The sequence below is a fragment of the Notothenia rossii genome (genome assembly GCF_949606895.1).
Source record: "Notothenia rossii genome assembly, chromosome: 6".
NCBI lineage: Eukaryota > Metazoa > Chordata > Actinopteri > Perciformes > Nototheniidae > Notothenia > Notothenia rossii.
In genome coordinates this window covers 4,597,290-4,621,850 of record NC_136909.1, presented here as the reverse complement: position 1 = coordinate 4,621,850, position 24,561 = coordinate 4,597,290, and the positions used below count along the sequence as shown (strand labels likewise).

The 24,561-nt window shown below is 42.8% G+C and overlaps 3 protein-coding genes across 5 annotated transcripts in view; 2 read left to right on the top strand and 1 right to left on the bottom strand.

Annotated features, from left to right (window-relative positions):
* ncaph (non-SMC condensin I complex, subunit H) overlaps positions 1-13,514 on the bottom strand; it is a 34,620-nt gene extending 21,106 nt beyond the window's left edge. The window contains exons 1-10 of one of the 2 annotated variants that reach the window (XM_079690027.1): positions 13,362-13,514; positions 11,591-11,813; positions 8,585-8,675; positions 7,404-7,496; positions 5,863-5,980; positions 4,035-4,174; positions 2,580-2,769; positions 1,284-1,366; positions 999-1,180; positions 517-662 (exon numbers count right to left, since the gene is read on the bottom strand). In XM_079690027.1, coding sequence (XP_079546153.1) covers positions 517-662; positions 999-1,180; positions 1,284-1,366; positions 2,580-2,769; positions 4,035-4,174; positions 5,863-5,980; positions 7,404-7,496; positions 8,585-8,675; positions 11,591-11,808 — 1,261 coding nt within the window. In that variant the 5' untranslated portion in view covers positions 11,809-11,813; positions 13,362-13,514. Of the gene's footprint in view, positions 1-516; positions 663-998; positions 1,181-1,283; positions 1,367-2,579; positions 2,770-4,034; positions 4,175-5,862; positions 5,981-7,403; positions 7,497-8,584; positions 8,676-11,055; positions 11,249-11,590; positions 11,814-13,361 lie in introns of those variants that run through there. The other variant, XM_079690028.1, reaches the window with a different exon arrangement.
* A 4,326-nt stretch (positions 13,515-17,840) lies between these two features.
* LOC307044820 (uncharacterized protein) lies at positions 17,841-19,787 on the top strand. Its single transcript, XM_079690211.1, has 5 exons — positions 17,841-17,915; positions 18,893-19,038; positions 19,117-19,164; positions 19,249-19,364; positions 19,442-19,787. Exons 1-5 carry the CDS (start codon positions 17,845-17,847, stop codon positions 19,679-19,681), a joined length of 621 nt encoding a protein of 206 aa, XP_079546337.1. The 5' UTR covers positions 17,841-17,844; the 3' UTR covers positions 19,682-19,787.
* Positions 19,788-19,913: 126 nt separating this feature from the next.
* Positions 19,914-22,381, top strand: LOC307045189 (uncharacterized protein). 2 transcript variants are annotated; one of them, XM_079690723.1, is made up of 6 exons: positions 19,914-20,012; positions 20,100-20,426; positions 20,518-21,140; positions 21,220-21,355; positions 21,434-21,643; positions 21,774-22,381. In XM_079690723.1, the coding sequence occupies exons 3-6, from the start codon at positions 20,802-20,804 to the stop codon at positions 22,304-22,306; spliced, it is 1,218 nt and encodes a 405-aa protein (XP_079546849.1). In that variant the 5' UTR covers positions 19,914-20,012; positions 20,100-20,426; positions 20,518-20,801; the 3' UTR covers positions 22,307-22,381. The 2 variants fall into 2 exon arrangements, with proteins under 2 accessions (XP_079546849.1, XP_079546848.1); XM_079690722.1 differs by having other exon boundaries at positions 21,220-21,643.
* Positions 22,382-24,561: the final 2,180 nt, after the last annotated feature.

The window sequence follows — 24,561 nt, the reverse complement described above, 5'->3', positions numbered from 1 at the left end:
TGTTGAACCCAAATACCTGTACTTTCTACTTCTTACATGTTGAACCCAAATACCTGTACTTTCTACTTCTTACATGTTGAACTCAAATACCTGTACTTTCTACTTCTTACATGTTGAACTCAAATACCTGTACTTTCTACTTCTTACATGTTGAACTCAAATACCTGTACTTTCTACTTCTTACATGTTGAACTCAAATACCTGTACTTTCTACTTGTTACATGTTGAACTCAAATACCTGTACTTTCTACTTCTCTCATTTCCCAAACAGGCTGGTTCCTTTAGTCTGAATGTGTGTTTGGTGGCGTGATCATTATTATTTAGAGTCATTGCGTGCCTATTGATTTGAACACGATCCGTGTATCCATCATTTCCTGGTCTTCTCTAAAGAAGAGGGACCAATGAAAACGTTGTCATGTTGCCGTTGGTCACCATGGAAACATTCATTAGCTAACAATGACATTATTGTTCTATTAATATAAAGGGAGGTTATATTTGATATTAATTTCCACTCACGCTTGTGTTTGGGTTTGAACTGCCAGTACCCGGGCCCGGCCCAGGCGGCCATGGTTCTGGGGCTGAAGTAGGAATACTCTCTGGGCTGAGAGGACAGCTGCAGACACATGGTGGCGATGTCTCCCTCTCCGATGGGAATAACGTCCCTGAAGCGACAACACAGCAACGTGAGGACCACACACACACACACGCACGCACGCACGCACGCTGTTTGCCTGACTGTTTTTTTACTCCTGTTTTTCTGTAAAGCGACCGTGGGTCCCCTGAAAGGCGCCATATAAATGTAAGCAGTTATTATTATTATTATAAATGAATACACTTATCTGATACACCCGATGTCTCCGAAGCCCCTTTTTAACCCCAGTAACTTTCCCAGGGGGCTAAGAAACTTTTGAGGTGTTTCAACCACAGCGACCAGGGTCTGAAATACTAAGAGCTATGGACAGTATGTTTAGGGGTGGCGTTCTCAGAGAAGACCTTACCTCCCCCTGCCGGATCCAGACGCCTCGCAGCCCTCCTTGAACTCCTTCCCTCTTTCCTCACAGTCGGCATCGTCGTAGTCGGCGTCGAAGTCGGGTGCGTCGTCCTCCTCGGGCTCCGGCTCAGCGTTCACATCGAACACGTGGTCGCCTTGCTGCATCTTCTCCAGCAGCTGGTTCATCGTCTGCAGGGAGGTTCACAGGGTCTGGATTATAACGACGCTCGAATACCTTTGGAAATATGTTTCTAATTGAGTTTATAATATAAGGTTTGGTGGTTTCTCTGACCTGCTCAGGGTCCCAGCTGGTGAAGGAGAAGTCCTGCAGCGACGGGCAGATGGAAGTTTTCTCTTTGGAGCGCTGAAGTCCAGCTGTGAGAAACACACAGAGATGATGTTATACTGAGGAACAGATAAGACTTAATGGAAACAGTGTTCCATAGAGTGGTGCAGGAATGAGTCCAAAAAACCAGAAAATAGTCAACCTTTTAGCACTTCCTAGAAGTCAATGGTTTCTGAATGTGTTTATGGTTGTTATCTTGAAATAAGGGCCAAGAGATGTTTGTCCTACGACAACACGGCCAATATTAGCCTCCTTTAGCTTAGCGGTGGTGACCTGAAGTCATGTGACCGTGCTGTAGTTCCTTTATAGCCCAACATTAGCCACCTTTAGCTTAGCGGTGGTGACCTGAAGTCATGTGACCGTGCTGTAGTTCCTTTATATCCCAACATTAGCCACCTTTAGCTTAGTGGTGGTGACGTGAAGTCATGTGACCGTGCTGTAGTTCCTTTATAGCCCATCATTAGCCACCTTTAGCTTAGCGGTGGTGACGTGAAGTCATGTGACCGTGCTGTAGTTCCTCTATAGCCCAACATTAGCCTCCTTTACCTTAGCGGTGGTGACGTGAAGTCATGTGACCGTGCTGTAGTTCCTTTATAGCCCAACATTAGCCTCCTTTAGCTTAGCGGTGGTGACGTGAAGTCATGTAACCGTGCTGTAGTTCCTTTATAGCCCAACATTAGCCACCTTTAGCTTAGCGGTGGTGACGTGAAGTCATGTGACCGTGCTGTAGTTCCTTTATAGCCCAACATTAGCCACCTTTAGCTTAGCGGTGGTGACGTGAAGTCATGTGACCGTGCTGTAGTTCCTTTATAGCCCAACATTAGCCTCCTTTAGCTTAGCGGTGGTGACGTGAAGTCATGTAACCGTGCTGTAGTTCCTTTATAGCCCAACATTAGCCACCTTTAGCTTAGCGGTGGTGACGTGAAGTCATGTGACCGTGCTGTAGTTCCTTTATAGCCCAACATTAGCCACCTTTAGCTTAGCGGTGGTGACGTGAAGTCATGTGACCGAGCTGTAGTTCCTTTATAGCCCAACATTCGCTTTTTACTTCAGAAATCATAAAGTTTCGTAGTATGTGGAGATTATCCTGCTAAACTAACAGATAAGTATCATAAACCATGACATTATTTCTTTTTACATCCTATTGGCTTTTTGTGGAGGGAACCAGATAGCTGCTGCCTTAAGGGTCCAGAAATATATCATCCTTGCACATTTTTTGAAGCTTTTAAATGTTTTCTTTACCCATGAAGGGGGATGCAGGGACGGTCAGGGGTCGGGGGGGAGAGTAGGAGGGAGTGGACTGCAGCAGGGTCATGTTGGAGGGAAACAGCAGCTCGCAGCGATTGTTCTCACAGAAGAGGACGGACAGGAAGACACCCGCCGTGCTGCTCTCATCGAACGAGGCAGCCATCCTCTGAAACATGGGGTCCACCTGGGGGGGGGGGGGAGAGAGGTATTAATATAAGTCACATGAAAACAGCTGCAAGGTCAAAACATATATATTGCACTCAAACAGAGTCCAGAGTGGGGACTTCCGGTATGATGGTGGAGTGAGAAGACGCAAGTTAACCAACTCTCTCAGGTCGGTCCTGAATAAACCCACGAAAGTCAACTACTCTACGACGAAAAGTAAGAAATGAGTGGGCAAAACAATAGAAAAGCCGGAAATCTAACAAAAAGCGGGACAAATTAAGAGAACAACCCGAAATGGACGAATCCGCCGAAGCTAGCGAACACGAGGGAGAGCTAACAGAGACACCGGAGCCACGGGGCACCGCAGATATGCTACGTGCCGGGCTGGCAGCTATTAGCAATGATATCCGAGAGCTCAAGCAGGATCTACGACACCAGCTATCCACATTTAAAGATGAACTGAAGAAGGAAGCGAAAGAAGAAATTAATAACCTCCGGAAAGAATTCTATAGTAAGCTCACAGAAAATCAAAACGAACTACTGACTCAGAAAATGTGTGTTAGCGAAGCCCAGACACGCAAAGCTGAGTTAGAAGAGTGGCAGTCAGTGGCTAACGGTGCACTGTTGGGAATGTCGGATCATACACGGCAGATGCAAGACAAATTAACGGAAGAAGAACAACATCAGGATCTTTGGCATACCGGAGGATACAGAGGGGAGCTCTGCCGGTAAATACCTGGCAGTGTTCCCCACACTTTGATTCTAAAAAAAAAAAGCCGATCGCCCCGCCTACACTGCGTTGCTACCCCAGGTAATCAGAAGGCATTTTTATTTTATATTATCTCTGTATTTGTATCTTTAGCTGTATTGCATTGTTTATTTTTGTTTTGGTTGTTATGTACGTGCACAACTGTTGTAATGCTTTTATGTAATAAAAACTAAAGTGAAAAAAAAAATAGGAGTAATTCTTATTTAAAATTATATATATCTGGAGGTGATGTAAGTACACAACTTAGAATATCTAACATACGTCTAGTCGGGTTTTTTAAATATATTTTAATGCAGAATTATTACATATTATATGTTTAACTTTAGTAAAGGAACTACATTTTCAGCTCGAAACAAAGGTTTAGTTCCTGAGTTCGAGCACAAAAAAAGTTGATTTAATAGATTTTAAGAATTAGAAAATGGTAAATATTAATATGAACTGTTAGGTTGATTCTGCCCAACGATCATCGTATTATAAAAGGTGTTAAATGTGTTCCTGTAAAGACGCCCCCGTACCTCACACTTCCTCTCAGACTCGGCGCTGTTGATGTTTGCCAGGTTTTGCTCCACAGTCTTCTTCGGGGGTCTCTTTTTCTTCGGCTGCTTCGTGGTCGCGTCACCATCTCCGTCGTTATCATCATCTTTTGAACCCTGGTCTGTTCATGCGTGAAAAGAAATTACACAAAAAATGTCAAATATTGGACTCATTTGTAGGAAAATGGTCATAAATCCTGCATGCTATCTCCAGTGTGATTCAGTCTATTCAAATGTAATCCGACTAGGGCTGCACGATTTGGGGAAATAATCGAATTGCGATGTTTCTGACACATATTGCGATTTGCGATATTTGTTTTTAAGCGACCCAACGGAAATTTATTGTAAAATGCGGCCACATCTCCGGCTAGGAAGGTCGTATCAACGTGCTCCCGTCTCTAGCACCCCCGCAGCCCGAGCTTCGAGTGAAAGAACTAAACTTACATAACATTTCCGTTGGGTTGCTTTAAAGTCAAACTTCAGTTTAAGATTATCCCTGTAATAGAAACATGTGATGGAGCCTTACTAACCTGACTCAGATGGTTTCACCAAACCATCTAGGAAAGCTCCATTATTCCATTATGTATTTGTTCTCTAGTCGAATCTTAGGTTTAACATTAATTATAACGGTGCTATAACGGTCTGTTTGCATTGACAAGATGTGCTATTCACGCGGCACACCTGATGGCGGGTGTTATAAAAGATATTCCATAATCGGTTTTCTTCATATTGTTTATGTATTTTTCATTGTTTGTTCAGTACTAAAAGGTCCAAGAAGTCCCACAATTGAATTGAATATTCATTTGACATGTTAACTATATCGTAAAGCGCTTCATGGGAGTAATTGTGGGATGATACATTTTCAAAGTATCACGATATGTATCGGTTGAGTATCGGTATCGTTCAGTGGTATCGGTATCGTAAAAAGGTCAACGATATGCATCCCTACCTTCTATCATGGGCCACTTCTGATTGGTTAACAATGGCTGGTGCATGTGGAGCACATAGCCCTTTCATTTACACGAGGCCGTAACAAAAGGATATAAACGGACCCCACAAACGATAACGGGTCCCAAGGTGGATAGATTTGCAAACGAAACGCTCTGGGGTCAAACGGCTCTGTGTAATCACCTCTATACGATCATTTCCCGATAGATGAAGCCATAGCCCCGCCTCTCCCCACCTCTGCTGCTCACTGCTGTAGCATGGCCAGTAGCTATTGTCAGTAGCTACTGCTAGTGCTACTGCTACTGACCATGCTACAGATGTTAGTACAACATCTACAGCTCGACCATGCTACAGATGTTAGTGCAAAATCTACAGCTCCTCTACCATAACCATCAGCAACAAGTGGACATGGAGAATTACATGAAATACTACATGTTGCTAAATCCACTGCGGGGCATAAACAGAAGGGCAACCATGGCAACCATGCTCCGGGGTCTTCTTCGCTGCTTTTGGTGTATTTTGTGGCGGAAGTTACAGCGCCAGTTACAGGCCCGGCATATGTACTACAGCGTGTCCAGTGCTTTCGAGCGTTCTCGTGTGGAAGTACAGAGCCACGTACAGTCCCGGCATATGTACTACAGCGTTTCCAGCGTTCTCGTGTGAACAGACACGTCAAATGAAACGAATACGTGTGAACGGAAGACTTTTTTAAAAACGAATACTGTGCATAAACGCAAACGTTCCCGTGTGAGCGGCACGTGACACACAAGAAGAACAAAAAAGAAATCCCGATTTAAAATCGATGAATCGTTCAGCCCTAAATCCGACAACGTATGAAAGTGCACATTGGAGAGGGTCTCACCTTCCCCAGGTTTGGTCTCGGCCCCCAGACCTCCAAGGACCCTGTAGGCATCGGCATGAACAGCATCTACCCTCACAGCATAGATCTTAGTGCTGGCATCTAAAGTACCAGCGGCCACCTGCAGGAGGAAAGCACACAGAACACACAGGTCCATTTGAGTTTTTAAACACGATGTCACACATGTTCCTTAAAGCCCCTGTCACACTGTCCCGAAATTGACACCCGATGGAGTCACGAATATGGAATTGTGAATTTTGCACGAAGATGGCCCCGAACCACACACAAAGGCAACATTTACATTACATTTAAGACATACAACTGCAACAAAAGTAACACAAACAATTATGTTAAAGTACTATGATACTGTACTGATATTTTCAGACTTTGTTCTTTACTTTCTCCGTCTTTATATGTAGAAGATATTAAGTTTTCTCCGTCATGTTGTTTCCATAGCAACAACAACTTCCTCGCCTTCAAAATAATATATTATATCCTTTTTAGTTTCAGAACACAAATTGGGTTATTTACATAATATGTTTACATGATTTTGTTGTGCAATAAAACAACCAGATGGACACACGATAAAGGAAATGTTCAAATTCGGCTCTGATCGTAGCAACATCGGGACATTCGTGAGGGCATCTTGAGCCATCTTTGACTTGCCAAAGATTTTGCCACCGCTCCCGAAGTTGCTGCCGGAGCCCGAGAAACTCCACCGGCGGTCATACGATGGCTTAAGATGCCCTCAGGAATGGCCCGATGTTGTTACGATCAGAGCCGAATTTGAACATTTCCTTAATTGTGTGTCCATCGGGTGTCAATTTCGGGACAGTGTGACAGGGGCTTTAGGGCAATGCACACGACATAATGGGTGTCAAATAAAGGGGAAGGGGATTTTTGTGACAGTGATTTAGAATAACAGTTTAGTAAAGAAATTTGCAATAAAATAATTACATTAAATAAAAGACGTTTAATAAAAGATGCAATAAAAGACTAAAATTAAATAAGATATGTATTAAAACGTTCCAAGATATAAAATAAGTAGATAAAATAAAATTTGAAAACGTAAGAATTTGTAAAAATGTGCACATTGTATATAAGGTTAAAACTAAATTCGAATATATATGCAATAAAAAATAAGTATTTATACATGATTAATTCTGATAATGATTTTTCCATTGCAACCTCAAATGACACGGCTCATAATCAGACTTTTGTAGGGTTTTTAATCTGCAGATTTGATCAAAGTAAGAAGATTGATTTGTTTGTCGGACACACTCTTTAAGAAAGCGTCATTTAACACATGACTGCTCTACTTCACTGCGTTCAAGACCTTTAAAAAAGGAGAATGAAAAACGTTTTAGGTCCTAAATCACAGTTCCTCCAAGAAAAAGAAAGCTTACTGATTTATAAAATGATCAAAACACATATTTCTTTGTTCTACAGGGGATGCAAAGTCTTAGCTGAAACAGATACATGTTTTTCAACTTCAGGAAACAAGGGAGTTGTTATAAGAGTGGACACAAAAAAACAACTCATACCTTGAAGTTTGTGAGCTCAGAGTCCTTCTGTTTGAGAATATCAGCCATGTAATCAATCAGGTGCAGACCAAAGGCATTCTTGGTGGTGATTTTCTGCCAAAACAAGAAGAAAGAAATGCATAAGTATTTAATTGTTTCTTTCAAGTCTTTCTACTATTACAGAAAGATAGATATCCAGTACATCTACGTTTGGGGATGCTCCTATACTCACTCTCTGCCGATCGATCGGGGCTCTCTAAAAATGCCTATCGCGAGAGCCGATGGTCACATGACGTAAAATACATGACACTTTTCTCTGTGCGCGGCAAAACAAGCTCGCCAAAATGGCTTCACCCAGTATTTTTAAGGTGTCCGAAAAAGACAGTAAAATAGCGGTTTGCAACGTGTGTGAAGCAGAAATTCTGCAGCTCCGCCCGCTGTGACGGACCGGTGAGCGGAGTGAAACACACACTTATGGCGCATTTCCAGCGGGTAGCCCCGTTTAAGCCCCTCGGACGGCCAGCGAGGCAGCCCGAGGCCTGAGCGAGGACGCTTAGGGACGCTTAAACGGGGCTACCCCGCTGCAGTGGAAATGTGCCATAAGAGTTAGAACTAACACACTTAGCTATTTGATCTGCCTCTGGAACTAGCTAAACTAGTTATACATATATTTATTCTTCACTGTCGGGTCACTCATTACTGGATCAGTGAGCTGCATGAGACGATACTGACGGGCTGTCAGGAGAGAGAGAGAGGGACTCATTTCTCCCGTGTTATTATCCAAAGTTAATGTAAACTTCATTTGAATGTAATAATTATATTGGTTGTTGTTTGTGGAAGCGCCAGTGAATGAGCCCCATTAACCGAGTTTTAAACATCACTTTAAATGGAAGATCCCCATAGGCCCCGCCCACTCAATCGGATCGGCCGATACTGATTCCGGCGATCGGCCCCAAAATTGGCGATTGGCGAATCCCTATCTACGTTGTTTGGGATGTGTGTCATAATGGATCCCTTGTCTTTTACCTGTAAACCAAGTCTACCTACAGTATGGGTACAAATAAATAATAACCTGATGCAGGGAAAATGTAAAACACAACAAGTGTAATTATTGATATGCTTCAGTTGGACAATGTGTGAGACTCTTAATGATTCCCCTGTGATGCAGACATTATAAATATACGTTGTGCACATGTACTCACATTCTCAGTGGAGAGTTTTATGCAGGTGGAGTAATGCTCTGAGATCTGTGCGTTCGACAGCTTGGGCACGGCAGCAGGAGTCCCCGCGGCGCTGAATACAGAAATGAGATTATCTATAAGCTTCTAAGATACATATTAGCAGAAGGGTTTTAAACGCTTTTATAACTCAGTCATGCTCCAATGACAGTCAAAAGCATGCTTTGGAATATCTAGATCTCTGCGGCTTACAGAGATGGCAAAAGTACACACATCCTTTACTCAAGTCAAAGTAAAGAGGCTTTGAAATGTCCTTCAGTAAAAAGTACCCATAACTAGCAGCTGTTTTAAAGAGTACCTGACCTCCCTTTATATTAATAGAACAATAATGTCATTGTTAGCTAATGAATGTTTCCATGGTGACCAACGGCAACATGAAAACGTTTTCATTGGTCCCTCTTCTTTAGAGAAGACCAGGAAATGATGGGTACACGGATCGTGTTTTTGAGGTCCTTTTAGGTTGGCAGTAAACACACGGCTCTCCAAGGTTAGGACAAACGTTTTCTTTTGATACAATGTGACCAACCGAGCACAGTGTGAAGAGAGCGAGGCCTCAGAGCACATACTTTCTACATCATACAAAGATATATATATATATATATATATATATATATATATATATATATATATAGATATATATATATAGATATATATATATATTTATATATGTCAGTGTTTCTCAAACTTTTTCATACCAAGGACCACTTAACCAATAAAAAAACACTCGCGGACCACCTAACTCCACAAATATCCAAAAACACATCGTTTTTCTAGAACAGATTACAAATCGCCTGAAAATGGTACAAACAAGTGGCAACATGTGGGACGAAGGTGTTGCGCTGGGCTATATCATGCAATCGAAAGTTAGACTTAAGCTTGCTCCATTGTGGAGATATTCCCGCGAGAGTTTGGAATGTACATTTATTTATTTCAAATCTGAAATTTTACCAATATACTCACGGACCACCAGTGGTCCGCGGACCACACTTTGAGAAGCACTGATATATGTATATAAATTATGGACAAACTCCCCATATAAACCCACGGTATTTCTCTATCTAATAAAACTGAGGGAAGGTCTTTGGGTCTGTCTGTCTGTCTAACCCTATCTTGACCTTCACTGTCCTCACTGTCAGACGGAATAGCCCTAACAGTCTGATCGTGTCCCTTTGCCCATAACATGTTTTGGGGTCCATTTCCTGTAAATATCAGTAGATGGTAAAGTAAAAACATTGATTAGGTTCATCCTTTTACAGCTGAGCACATTTGCACACTTGTATGATATTGCCTGGAAAAAAGTGGTCTAAGTGGCACAGTGTTGCCCTGAGGCAACGAACAAAAAAACATAGTTTTAGCTAATTAATAAATACATAATAATTATTTAAACAATCAAATATACTTCTTTAGGTATTCATGCATTTTAAGTTGTGTACATTTCTAATATGTTAAAAAGTGAAATGTATCTTACCAAGTGGTGGCCCTGAGTCCCCTGCAGCTTTGCTTGCAGAAAGGACTGCTCCACCCCCAGACCAAATGCCACACCCATATAATTCCCTCATTTTATTGGACACTAGCATGTCAGGTCACATTGTGTATATTTAAAAAAATTCATATATTTAGAGGTGAGGTCGTGTGAGGTCGAAAAAAGTGGTTTGTTGTCTGAGGGCAACAGTATGCCATAGAGGGTTAAGTACAATTTTAAAATACTTGTACTTTCATGTTATGCAACTGTGTACTACACTTCTACTCCAATAAAGTTGGCCACTCTGCTGTTCCATAGCGCTGCTCCCCCTCCCTCTGGCTGAAATTATGAATATATGGCGTATAGTACTCAGATAACACGGCAGGTCCCGTTAAAGTTTGTTTTCATCTGATTTCAAATAAACAAAGTCTTAGCTTTCAGAATATTAAACCTTTTTCGGCAAATTCAGATGATAAATACAACTTTGAAGCTTGTAAAGGCATAATTACATGCGGAGAACGGAGTAACTTTACGTCAGCATGCGTAACTCGTGAGTGTTTTCCCCGGGAAATAAACACAATACACACAAACGCAAAAATACACAAACACACGAGCTTCCCCCAGACCAGTACAAACGAAAATATGTTTCCTCCGTTAGAAAGCTAAGAATATCCTCTTTCCAACAGTGTATATAACTCAAAATGTGTCTTCGGTTTAATGCGACTGATTTCGATAGAGCAAGTTTAGGCACGAAAAATACTACCAGTAGAAATACATTGCTTTTAAAATCATTCTGTGTGACATGAAACACCACAGGATGGCGACTGTTGCACATACTGACATAGGTACGCTCCTCTGAAATTATTGTCACCTGCATAAGCAATTATCCCACATTGAGTTCACTAACGTTACTAGCTTAAACGAACGTCACATGCAACGTTAGCCTAATCCAAAATGCTCTACTGCGGCTTACCTTTCACGTGGCTTGTCAGCGCAGACTCTCCCATCGAGAACAACTGAATTTTTTTCTGGCAACCTTTGCAGGAGGCTATTTGTTGTGTAAATCCTCGTTTTAGCCATGGCTTGTATTTTTCTTGGGATAGCCAACGCTCGTTAAAACACAAAACTCCTGGCGTACTCTCATCTATATTACTCTCATTAGAATGCGCAGTTCACACTAAAAAAAACACTTGCAGGTCGCGCACATAGCGCGGGAAGGCAGGAGCGGGCTGTTTTATGTAGAAGCGAAGCAATTATTTTTCTTTTAATCTAAAAAGCGAACTATTCAGTCAGACAGCAATTTATTGTAAAAGTAAAGCATTTACATTTCAGACTTTATCTCAATTTCAAGCACCATTCACAAAATTCAATTACTTTCCCAACCTAAACATTTTCAAGGATTTCAAGAACCCGTACGAACCCTGAGTAAAGTACTGATACCAGAAACATGTACTTAAGTACAGTAACGAAGTATTTGTACTCCACTACTTCCCACCTCTGCAGCTTACCTGTGAGAGGCAGAGTCATTAAAGGAGGAGTCGGGGGCCGTTTGAAGGTCGATGACCCTTGACCTTCGTCTCTGTCGTCGCTCCTGCTCGTCGTCGTTGCCGGGGAAGGATGCGAGCAGCGGAGTGCTGCAGTCCGCCGGAGACATGCCCTTGTTCTTCAGGGCGGACGACATCCATCCCGGACGGATCCGAGACACCGGGCTGGAGGCTGCGCTCATCTTAGCTGAGAAACACAGAAAGGTCACACGTTGAAGCAGGTCCGAGTTTCAGCTTTGGGGGAAACAGTTTGGAAGGGTCATGGTTTGATGTTTATTGAGGTTCGAGGATCATTTAATTCCGTTCAAATGCTGTACACGTTGTCCATTTATAATACACAATAATATGACAACTGTAAGCAAGTACAAGCTTTATACAATTGGTTAAAAATAAAGTACGAAGCAGAATGAAAGTACTTTAATATCTCATCTGAGAAACACACATAAAGAGTTTTCCACTGGAGAGGCAATTCATGAATAAAACACATTTGAGTTTAGACCGAGTTTCTTTGTGTTTTTGTTCCAGGTACTAGATTTGTATCTCTATGGATTTATCTAAGAAGGGACAATGCACATTAATCAACATGAGCACTTGACTCCATCATGTAAATGTGCCATGGACGCATTCATCTGCTGTCCCTGGGAGGTTTATGGCATTAAAATAAAAACATACAAGAGCAGAATTACAACACGAGCACAATTGAATCACGACTGCAGCACATATGCCCAGTTAAAAGCCCCTTTTTAAAAACCCATAACAGACAAAAAATCCCATACATAAGCAAAGATAAAAGCCAACATAAAGTATGAAAAACATTGATGAGTGTGTCTAGGCTCCTGTAGTAAGCATATATTTCTGCTACTAACTGCAGTATTTTTGCCTTTTTTTTTAGAACATTTTAATTATCCAGAAAGGATATACTGTTTATATTTGATATCATATTTTCCATTTTGGATTTGTATTCTGTGTTCCACTTTTTAAGTATTAGTAGTAGTCTGAACACACTGATGCTTCTTCTGTAACAAAATAATTTCCCAAATGTTGATCAATAATCTATCTAACTATCTAAAACCATTACTCCAGTTTCTGACATTGTGTTTGACTGTCCAGTAACCACTGTTTTTCAGATTTAGTAAAATAGTTGAAAGATGTATTGTTCCTTAGTTGTGTGGGTACAGTGTTCCAGGAATATGCTGCCCAAAGGCACTCTTTGTGGAGTATTTATCCCTTCTGGTAGTAGGTAGTTTTTATCCAGTGTTTTCAGAGCCTCATGATCCCACAGATGTTAATGTGGTCCTGCTTTTCTGTCTCCAGCTGGTGACACAGTGGTTTATGTGTGAGATAATCATTTCAGGGCAGTATAACTCTGAAGCCTCGGTAGTTAAACTGTACCTGGTGATGTGTAGACATGTTGCCATATTACATTTGATTCTGTTCTGTTTTTTAGATTAGCTACAAAGAAACATCAACAAAGGGACTGCAGCAGCTTGTTAAAGGGAACTGTAGTAAGCTAAAGTGATTTAAGATAGCCTGAACTCTTATAACACGACATATTTGCTAAGCTACCTTTGCTAACGTAGCAAAACAAACCCCAGATAAAACGTAACATGCATTTTAGCATAACAACATTAGCTTCGGTTAGCATTAGCTCATACTAACGTGTTCTCCCTATTATTGTTAGCAAACTTGCCTGCTGACGCACAACATCTCTACCTAATAATTCAACTCAACGTACCTCTAAGTGTGTAAATCCGATGTTGGTGTTTGCTTCTTGTTTTAATTCTTGATCCCGAATTCAGAGAATATAGCTTCTTCCTGTTCAGCGTTTGAATTTTTGCGCCGAACGGTTTACGTAATACCAATTTGCGTCATGACGTCACACAACGCCTACCCCAGTTATTTCTGAATGACGCAGCCTCTGAATAGAGAGGCGAAGTCCCTCCCTGTCCGGGATTTAACCACGCCCACTTCTGCATTACGCAAGGATCGACGTAGCTCTACGCGATAGCGTCATAGACACGGCACACCCGCGAAATCTGAATCTGACAAGCAAAATACCGTCCTTATAAACGCTGCATTATATACAATATAATAGTGCTTCTTTGTCAATATGACTGACGACCACACTTATGCAGTGCTGAGGTAATGTTAATTCATCATTTAATATTAATTCCTGATGGATATAAGAGGGATACATTAGCAAACATCTGTATATATAGCCTATATATAATGTTTCGTTTTTTTGTTTGTCATGTAACATGTTAACGTTTATTTTATATTTTATAGACATTTATAATATGTTATAAATGTCTATTTTAACATTAATAACATATTAACATTTTGCCATATAAAAATGAAATGTTGGGACATTTATAAAAATGTATTCCTTTACATAAAAGTGCTTTCCAGAGGTGTAAGAAGTGATAAGATCTTGTACTTGAGTAAAGGTACAAGACGAGATCATTCCGATCATGGCACATGTGTGTAAGTAACAAGTATGCTGTATAATCTGCAACAACTGTCAGGCGGTGTTATTGATTATCTTTGCAAAAGAGCCCCCACCAATATTGATTTTGAAAAATATCTTTTAATTAAAATATGGGAGCAAAAACAAAGGGGTAGAATTGATCATACCATATTATGTTATTATTGCAACTGTTTTTATTATATTGTGTTGTTTTGTTTATATATATATGTATGTGTGTGTGTACAAATTAATTAATATAAAGTGTATATATGTGAGTGTGTGTGTATAAATGAATGAATACATCTGTGTGTATAAATGAATAAATACACGTGTGAGTACATATAAGTGTGTGTTTATATATATATGTTTATAAATGAATACATTTGTGTATATATATATAAGATAGTATCATTAAATAATGCTGTGTGTGTATAAATGAATGAATACATCTGTGTGTATAAATGAATAAATACATGTGTGAGTACATATAAGTGTGTGTTTATATATATATGTATTTATAAATGAATAAATGTGTGTATATATATATATATATAAAATAGTATCATTAAATAATGCTGTCAGATAAATGAAGTAGGCTACACAGTAATAGTCAAGGTTATATTCAATATTCTGCTCTTACACCAGCTGAGATGATAAAACACCAGTAATACAATCTCAGGACTCTGGATCGTTTACTTTCAGTCAACAAATCCTTTGGAAAGACAAAAAACCACTATTCAATATCCTGCTTTACATCACGACTGCTATAACTGCCGAAGATGAAGTCTATGACGCTAAAGCTACATTCTTGCGTAATGCGGAAGTGGGCGTGGTTAAATCTAAACTGGGTTGGAATATCGATAGACGCGTCCGGGGGAGCTCCATGGGACCGAAAAATTATTAATTGAAGTCATTGGCGAGAGAAACGTTATCTTTCGATCCCGTTTGAATTGTGCCACAAATTACACATATGATGTTTGTCTATTTAAAAGATCCTTTTCTAAGTAAAATTACCCCTCACTGTTTATTTATCATTCAATTCACTCTATATTTTATTCTGTAGATCAGGGGTGTCAAACTTAATTTCACATCAGCATTATGGTTGCACTCAAAGGGCCGGTTGTAACTTTAAGACTTTATAAATATACATATATAAATATTTAATATATATAAAATAATATATTATATTACATTATTGCCTCTGCATTGGATTATTATCCGATAGGGTAATAACTTCATAATTAACTACGTCTGAAAGAAGAAGTCTACGGCAAATAATTGCAAGTCTCTTCAGTGAGAATGTCACAAAATGATTTAAAAGGAAAATCTAAATTCTGAAAAAAAGCCAAAATCCCCCCAAAAAAGAGACATTCTGAAAGAAAAGTAACATTTTGAAGAAAAAGTCAAATTCTGAGAAAAAAGGCATATCTGAGATGCATTGCGGGAAATGTAGTTTATGGGCAACGTGCTTATGTAAATCGCCATGTAACCGTATAACAAACATATTATATGCTTTGCAAGCTCTTTTGGGGCCACATAAAATGAAGTCAAGGGCTGGATTTGGCCCCCGGGCCTTGAGTTTGACACCCCTGCTGTAGATTGTGTAGGCCTACATTATTTTTCACTTTACTGTTTTTTGCACTCCTGGTTAGAAGCTAAACTGCATTTCGTTGTCTCAGTAAATGTAATCTGTGCAATAACAATAGAGTTGAATCTAACCTTGAACAGGATCAAATGTATTTACTTAGTAGGCTACATATCTGACATTAACGATTCAACACATTTGTGCATTCTTTAGAAGAGAGAAACTTGCTCTGTCATACTGGGTCAGGCTGAGGAAAATATCACAAACAGAATACAAGATTGCTGGGAATATATTTGCGCCTAGGGGGCGAGGATAGTCGGGCCTGCTCAGTCTCACTACTGGTACACTGGCTTTGGCAAAAACACGTGGGTTTGCTATCCTGGCTCCAAAATGGTGGAATGAGCTCCCCATTGAAATCAGGACAGCAGAAAGCTTACACATCTTTTCTTTCGACTCCACTTCGAGCTATATAATTACTAACAAAGCACTTATATACTAATAAAGGACTGGCTTATCTAAAGCCAGTTGAATAGCACTTGCAATGTTTTAGCTCTATGAAACCTGATATGATCCTGTTTTCTTCAAAGTTTGTATTTTGTTGGTTGAACGCACTTATTGTAAGTCGCTTTGGATAAAAGCGTCAGCTAAATGCAATGTAATGTAATTGATCTAAGGGGCTCTGATCTGATTGGATGACAGGCTCCGCTCCGGCCCCCAAACTGAGACCTTCTCAACCCAGAAGATCCCCAGGGGCAAGGGTCTGAGGGGCAAAAACAGTCTCACTTAGAGTCCCGCCCCTCCCGTTCATTTCTATAGAGTGGCGAAGTCACGCCCATCTACTTCCGCCCCATGGGACAATGGAGGGAGAGAGATTATCTTTCGATCCCGTTTGAATTGTGCCACGAATTACACATATGATGTTTGTCAATCTTAAAAATTAATTTCCATGTCAAAAAAGTCACAGTTTGTCGTAAAACTGTTGAAATATAAGACTATGAAAAATACGCAACTAAAGACTACAAATCCCAGGTCCCGCATCGCTGGCTCTTACGGAACCGACTAACTCCCCTGTGTACAGCTCTCAGCATGCCCAGACTTGGAGTGATTTTCACCTCTTTTAATACTTTTCACCTCATTCTGAAAGAAAGAAGTGAAATGTGCCAACGTGACGGCCGTCTTGGTGTGTGGTGCGAGAAGAGAGATGTAGTTTATTGAGCGTTTCACACAAAAAAAGGTCTTACTTCACAGTTTTACGACACATTTATTTATTTTTGACTGGCAAAATTATCTTTTAAATTGACAAACATCATAGGTGTAATTCGTGGCACAAGTCAAACGGGATCGAAAGATAATCAGCGGGGAGCGTGTTAACTGTAAATGAACAGGCATCATAACTGGCCGGCTTTTGAAAAGGTAAAATAAACTCTGCTATCACTCTTATCAAGACAGTCCGTTATAATGTAATATAACAGATGAATGCCAATGTGTTGTCTTTTAACGTTTGCGCCTATTTGCATTGGTAAAAAGTTGCCGCGAAACCAGAAACACACAGGAGTTTTCCGGCCGTTTAAACCCGTAAATACTTTACATTACATTTCATTTAGCTGACGCTTTTATCCAAAGCGATTTACAATTACCAATTACAGGGACATTCTCCCTGGAGTAACTAAGGGCTATGTGCCTTACTCAAGGGCACACTAGTGGTGGTGTTCCCGGCGGGATTAGAATTTACAACCTTCCGATCTTCCGATCTTCACCCCACCTCACTATCCATTAGACCACCACTAAATACTTGTCATTTAATGCTTGTTATTACTATGTGCTAACGTTTATGAAGTTATCATGCACCATTCGTGATTAAAAGTAGCCACTCCGCCATGAGGTTTGAGGTAGAGATGAAGATTGCCTCCGCGTCTCTGTGGGTAGAGAATCGTTGTTGTGTGCAATCTGGGTTTTAATGTGCGATTGTTTTTGGATTGCTTGATTTTAATTTGACTTTAACTATATTTATTTGTTGTTCTTTTCTTTTCACTCTCTCTGTAAAGCGACTTTGAGCACCTGTAAAAGCACTAACAAAATTAGGTTATAAGTTATAAGTCCCGCCCCCTCGTTTAACTCTGACCCACCCATTGGTTGTCTCAGTTAGATTGTGTCTCCTCTGATTGGATGACGTGTTATTTAGCGAAGAGCATCTGTAAATTCATCACAGGCATCACAACTGACCGGCTTTTGAAAAGGTAAGATACCCTCTGCTATCACTCTTATCAAGACAGTCCGTTATATTGTAATATAACAGATGAATGCCAATGTGTTGTCTTGTAAGGTTCGCGCATATTAGCATTGGTAACAAGTTGCCGCTAAACCAGAAGCACACCGGAGTTTTCCGGCCGTTTAAATCCGTAAATACTTGTCATTTTATGCTTATTACTATGCACTAACGTTTATGAAGTTAACATTTATATGCACCAGATTCGTGATTAAAAGTTGCCACTCCGCCATTTACAGTCTTGCAGTCAAGCACGTGCGCAGACATCTGGAGGCTATTGCTCTGAAAAACACAAGACCTTTAGAAACTTGTTGGGTTTAATGTAAAAGGTTCATGAAATAAAATTACAACACGTCATTGCAAGTGACACTCAGGTGACTTTTAGTTTAGCGGTCCATATCTCATTAAAATATCTAATGTTAATAACTATTAAAGAAAACATGTGGACAATTGTGTTTGAATGTAGTTTGCCCATTGCTGCTGTGCAGGCATACTGACAACATAGGGCTTTAACTACTTACCTTCAATAAACTCACTAATGAATGAAACCAGTTCAACATGCATTATATTATAATGTAATAAGTATCATTCATTTAAAGTCAGACCTCTGAGGTTAATGTTGAGCTGATGGAAAAGTGTTGGCTAGCATTATCTTTTCAATCAGAACCAGCTTTTACTCATGTTATTTTCCTTATTTCTATTCAGACTGTTACTACATGTTTATTCTTATTTCATATTCTGTTATTTAATTGTTATTCTTATCATCCCTGTTTATTTCATCCTGTGTACTATCTGTGTTTCTCTCTTGCTGCTTTAACACCTGAATTCAAAGGTCCTTCTCCAAAGAGAGGCTTTGTGCTAACTAACTGCTGTACTTCACATGTACTTGTGAAGTACTTGTGAAGTACTTGACTGCTAGCTTCTGACGTGTTTTTGATGTGATCTCAGGAAGATGGATTACAGACCGGCCTTCCGTTTTCAGGCTGGTTCGTCAGAGCTCACCTCCCCCTCCTCCTCATCATCATCAGCCACCACGCCCCCCTCCACTACATCTCCCCCCAAAGAGCGGAGGAAGAGAAAGCCAGTGGTCCTGTGTATGTATCATGTCAGTGGAGTGTTACTGTCAGTCAGATGATGTGTGATGAGTGAACATTTTCTAATTGTGTCTGCAGCTTGCTCAGAGGACGAGAAAGACCATCTGAAGGGGGAGCCTGCTTTAGGTAAGTCTGTGCTTCGTGTCATTATTAAGCTTTGTATAATAAAATCTATTTGGTATGTCAAGTGTGTTTTTCTGCTGTGCACAGCATCTGCTCCTCCTCCTGCTCCTGCTCCTGCTCCTGGTCCTCCTCCTGCTCCTGCCCAGCAGCAGAGATCTCTGCCACCTCCTCCTCCTCTACAACTAGTCGCTCCTCCCCCTCAGGTCTGTAATAATGTTGTAAACATCTGGTTTCAGTGTGTGGTGTGAAGCTGCAGCTCAGTGACCTGTGTGTGTTGCAGCTGCTCCTGCCGGCCGCCTGGAGGAGCAGCCTCCCTGCAGAGCAGCACGAGTGGGTCAGCAGGGCTCTGTTTGTGGCTGACAGGGCAGGGAGGCCCGTCCTGTCCCCGGAGCTCCAGCTGCTGCACCACCCCCCCCCGGCCCCCGGCTGGTGTACTCCCAGCGGCCCTCCTCCCCAGATGCTTTCTTCCAGCGGCCCTTCTTCCTCTGGGCTCCTTACAAAATGTGGAAGTATCACCTGAAGTGTCCAGACTGCGCACACAAGCTGACAGGTGGCGGTCTGTACGAGACCGTGCGCAGAGTTCTGGACAACGACGGGTGGTACTACATGGGGACGGAGTACCTGGGATGCAGGTACCGATACATTTACAAGAACACTCTGTGTGTGCTTGATGCTTTGGTTGAATAGACATTATTTATGATTATAAGTGTCAGTAGCAGTAGTAGCAGACACACCAATAAACCTTTCTGTCCCAGCTCCTGCACAAAGAAGTGTGCCAGCTGGTCGGAGAGCATCAGGAGCCAGCTGGACCTGGAGCACCAGCTGCTCTTCCCTGCTGTGCTGACCTACAGGTAAACATCACGCTGCAGGAAACAGTGGTGTTTGAAGGGCATTGAGATGGTTTGGTGTTCACCTCTGCGTCTGTGTGTGCGCTGCAGGCTCTCTTGTGACCGGAAGGTGCTGGCTCAGATGAAGGGGCGCACGCTCGGCAACAGCGCCAGCCGGCTGCGCTCCTTCCTGGTGGAGCAGCACACGGCAGAGTGGATGAGGAGGAGCATCCACTACCTAAACACCTGCAGGAGGCTGGAGGTTGCAGGTGTGCAGATGCCTCCTCCTCAGCCCCCCCCCCACAGATGGTGCCTGTCCCCAGCAGCAGCTGGCTTCTGTCCACCTACGTCCTGGAGTCCTTCACGGGGATCCAGGAGCTGAAGGCGAAGGTGACCTCAACCTTTGGCTCCATTCTTAAAATGGGCTCCACCAAGAAGGTGAGGATTGTATTGTTACTTAGTAATGTGTACACTGTAGGTTTCATGGCTGCACCCTGACTGATGGAGGAGACCCTCCTCTCCGCTGCAGGTGACCAAGAAGCTGGCGGGAGCAGGCGCTGTTACCGCTCTGTGTATGAGCAGCGTGGGGAACGAGCTGGGTCAGGTCCTGATGTCCGTGCTGACGGAGGCTGAGGGCTACGGCCTGAGAGACATGGCGCGGGGCCTGCAGGAGCGGTACCAGCTGGCAGGGCAGGAGCCTCCACAGGTCCTGTATGTGGACAGGGACTGCTGCTGGAGGGAGAAACCTGCGCGACAGCTGCTCTCTTCCCCGCCTGGCCACACCTGGCTGTCAGGCTGGACACCTGGCACTTTATGCACCGACTGGCAGCAGGTGTGACCTCCGAGAGCCACCCCCTCTACCCCGAGTTCATGCGGCGTCTCTCCAGCTGCATCTTTGAGTGGGACGCGGAGGACCTGTCCCTTCTGGAGACGGCCCTGCAGGCGGACGGGTCCAGAAGGAAGCCGTCCAGCAAGGAGATGGGTCGGCACTGCCGCCGCCGCACGCGTGGGGCGCAGTTGACCGAGCGTCTCCTTGGAGAGGCGGTGGAGGCGTTCAAGGGGGCCACTGATGCCATGAACGTGCCCCTGCTGGAGCGGAGCCGCATGGAGCAGATCCTGGAGACACAGAGGCATCACATCCCCTGCATCCAGGTACAGCTCTTACAGGAAACTATTCAACATGTTTTATGTTCAGACCAAACAGTGAATAATCAGAGCCTCTCCCCTTCAGGATCCTGCTGGTGTCCCCCTGTACACCAGGACGGGACAGCTGACCCGGGGGGGCGTGTCTCTACCCGTCTACCGCTGTGCCCGCGGCTCCACGTCCCTGCACTCCTTCCACCTGCACCTCCACAGGTTCATCCCGGGTGAAGCACCGTGCTCTAAGAGTTCTACACTTTCTCTCCCTGGGTGTAAAATCCTGACGGTTGTGTGTCACGTTGCAGGCTCCTCTGCGAGGGGGACCTTCTTCCAGATGTTCCTGTTGGAGGGGCTCACGAGGTGGAACGAGGACCGGGGAAAGGCGGCAGCGGGGGCCGAGGGGGCCGGCACCAGCTGCTACAGCGGCCAGGAGCAGCACACTCTCCACCAGCTCACGCAGCACTTCTTCCAGAGCACGCTGGTGGAGAGCTACGTGAAGCCGCTGCAGTACACAGGTGATGCTTCAGACTCAGAGCCGATGCTTCCGGAAGGTTCCTGTTTGGGGCTTCACCTCTGCAGAGAACACCATCACAAGGTGAAGAACAGCTGGGATATTAACAATGGATCTACTCTTCTCTTCCTCAGGTGAGCTCATCGGGATCAGCTACCTGTACAACCAAACGGGAAGGGTTCTGCAGCCCCTCCCTGAGGACCCTGATGAGCTCGATGACAGCGAGGAGGAGGAGGATTTATTTAATCCCCCTTTTCCTGAGCTTAACGAGGAATCTGCTCCTCTTCCTCCTCCTCCTCCTCCTCTTCCTCCTCCTCCTCCTCCTCCTCCTCCTCCTCCTCCTCCTCCAATGAAGGAAGACGAGCCCCAAGCAGAAGAGGCCATTGCTGGACCATCCTGGGCTTTTCCTGCCACCTCCTCATCTCCCTCTGGCCCCTCCCCCTCCTCCTCCTCCTCCCCCTCCTCCTCCTCTTCCTCCTACACTCCCAAGTCCACAAACTACAACCGTCTCAGACTGCAAAAGGAGCAGGCGGAGGCAGCTCGGAGGGGGGAGACTCTGAGACTCAGAGCCCCGCCTCAGAACAAGTGCTCCTCCTGTGGGCTCAGAAAGATAAAGGAGACGGGTCACAGACTCCTGGTGAAGCCAAGCGGGGAAAGAGTGAGCTAATGCCCTGTTTTGGCGAAAGGGAGGAGCCCCGAGGAGTGGCTGGACTCCATCCAATAACACTGGACACAATAAGATGCTGTAAATATGTAAATATCTTTTTGAAAATAAAGAGTTCAAACTTAAATATCTGTTTGGATTTACTTCCTGTAGTTTCCAACTCTCTTCCTCTGCTGTTGTTGCACTTCAATTGAAGTTCAGCAGGTTTCAAACAGGAATGTCCTTTTGCTTTTTTAGAAAACTTTATTTTAAATAGTTTGAACAATACATGTAAAAACACTACATTGAAAATACACATAGTACATAAATGAGTGATTAGTAACAGGAATACAGAAGAACCCAGTATGTGAGAGTCCAGAGACTGAAGCTTTCCCACAGTCAGTGGGTGTGAGAGTCGTTCCTTAGAGATGTCCTGGAAACGTCCTCAAAGCTGGCGTCAGAGTCGTTCGTTACAGCCTCCTGAGGAGCCATGATTTCCTTTAGAAACCTGATGGCTCATCTCGGGGTCAGGAGGGCGGGGTGATCCACAGGTCTTTGCTCGGATTGGATGAAAGCTTTTACACCTTTGAGCAAGAGGTAGAGAAATGCAGGAGCTCTCCTTTTCTTCACAGTCTGGCTACAGCTATGGGTGAGTACATCGGTCCTCCTCTGGTCCTCTCCTGTATCTCTGTGGTGTTGATATGTGCAGCTCCAAACGGACTTGGAGAGGGCAATCTCTAAATGGAAGGCCTCCCTGTCTCCTACAGGATTCCCAAAAGGTTTCAATTCTGAAAACCGTTCTGGCCCCCAGTGCTTTCAAAAAGTAAACACGGTTATTATGTTTCTTTATTTATTTTTTTACGATCAAAACAAAATGTCCCTAATTTCTCTGAGAAAAACATCTCACTTTCAGTGCATGAAGTTGGTGATAATGTACTGTTAACTTAAAACCATGTCTTCCTATTTGCTCCTCATGCAGAACGGGCTGCTCAGAAAAGAAGAACAGGAACAAGAGAGACGGTTAAGAAATCACCAGAACACACTCTGTTAAAGAAACTATCTCAAAATCAGAGCACGAAGATGCTGATTACATTATTTTATATATTTTATATTGTTTGATGTTGACTGCACTTTCATTAAACGTGTGTGTGTGTGTGTGTGTGTGTGTGTGTGTGTGTGTGTGTGTGTGTGTGTGTGTGTGTGTGTGTGTGTGTGTGTGTGTGTGTGTGTGTGTGTGTTTGTGTGTGTGTGTGTGTGTGTGTGTACGTGTGTGTGTACGTGTGTGTGTGTGTGTGTGTTGTAGATCCCCCACGCGTGTGTCCTGGCTGCTCAAAGGACATCTCAGTCATTGAGCACCTCTCCCTCCAAGTCTTGACCTTCTGCCGTGCCACTTCAGGAATGACCCTGGATCAGTGGCTGAAGGTCAACGTCCCGAAGACCACAGGGTGGAGGTTGCAGATAAAGATGGCCTCTGCTCCAGCCGGTGTGTTCCCTACCAGGCGTGACCGGACCTGCACGCTATGCAGCCAGAGAACGACCCGGGCGACGGGGCATAGCATGCACCGCCCGACGAGGCAGAGTTTCTGCCAGGTTTCTGACCCCCAGAAGCGCACAGTGGAGCAGCGGCTCACTGAGTTGAGGGGAGGGAAAACGGAGAAGGAAATACTGAGTGACCGACAGAGGGTCAACAGGAAGAAGGCCGCAATCCTTAACATAAAGTCTTCTTAATTGTAATTTGTAAAACTTGTAAATAAAAAAAATACAAAGGTATTTTTAAACTTCAATATCTCTGACTGCTTATTCCTTGCTTTTGACAATGAAGGAGATCTCCTTTTGCCTTTTTAGAAAACTTTATTTTAAATAGTTTGAACAATACACATAAAAACACTGCATTGAAAATACACATAATACATGAATCAGATTCAGAATCAGAATCAGAATACCTTTATTAGTCCCACAGAGGGGAAGTTTGCAGCGTTACAGCAGGAAAGAGCCACAGACAGCTTACTGTTACATATCTTACAAAAAAAAGTACTAAGTTAAAATATATTAAACAAACAAGACAACAATATGCTAAAAAAGGACTAAGTTAAAATATAATAAACAATATGCTAAAAAAGTAATAAGTTATAATATAATAAACAATATGATAAAAAAAGATAAAATACAGATCAAAAACAAATCAAATCTACAAATCAAATCCTGTAGCAGTTCTTAGGATTTAGCAGCCCGGTATATATTACAGTTATTAAAGATGTATATAAAGTATATATTGCACA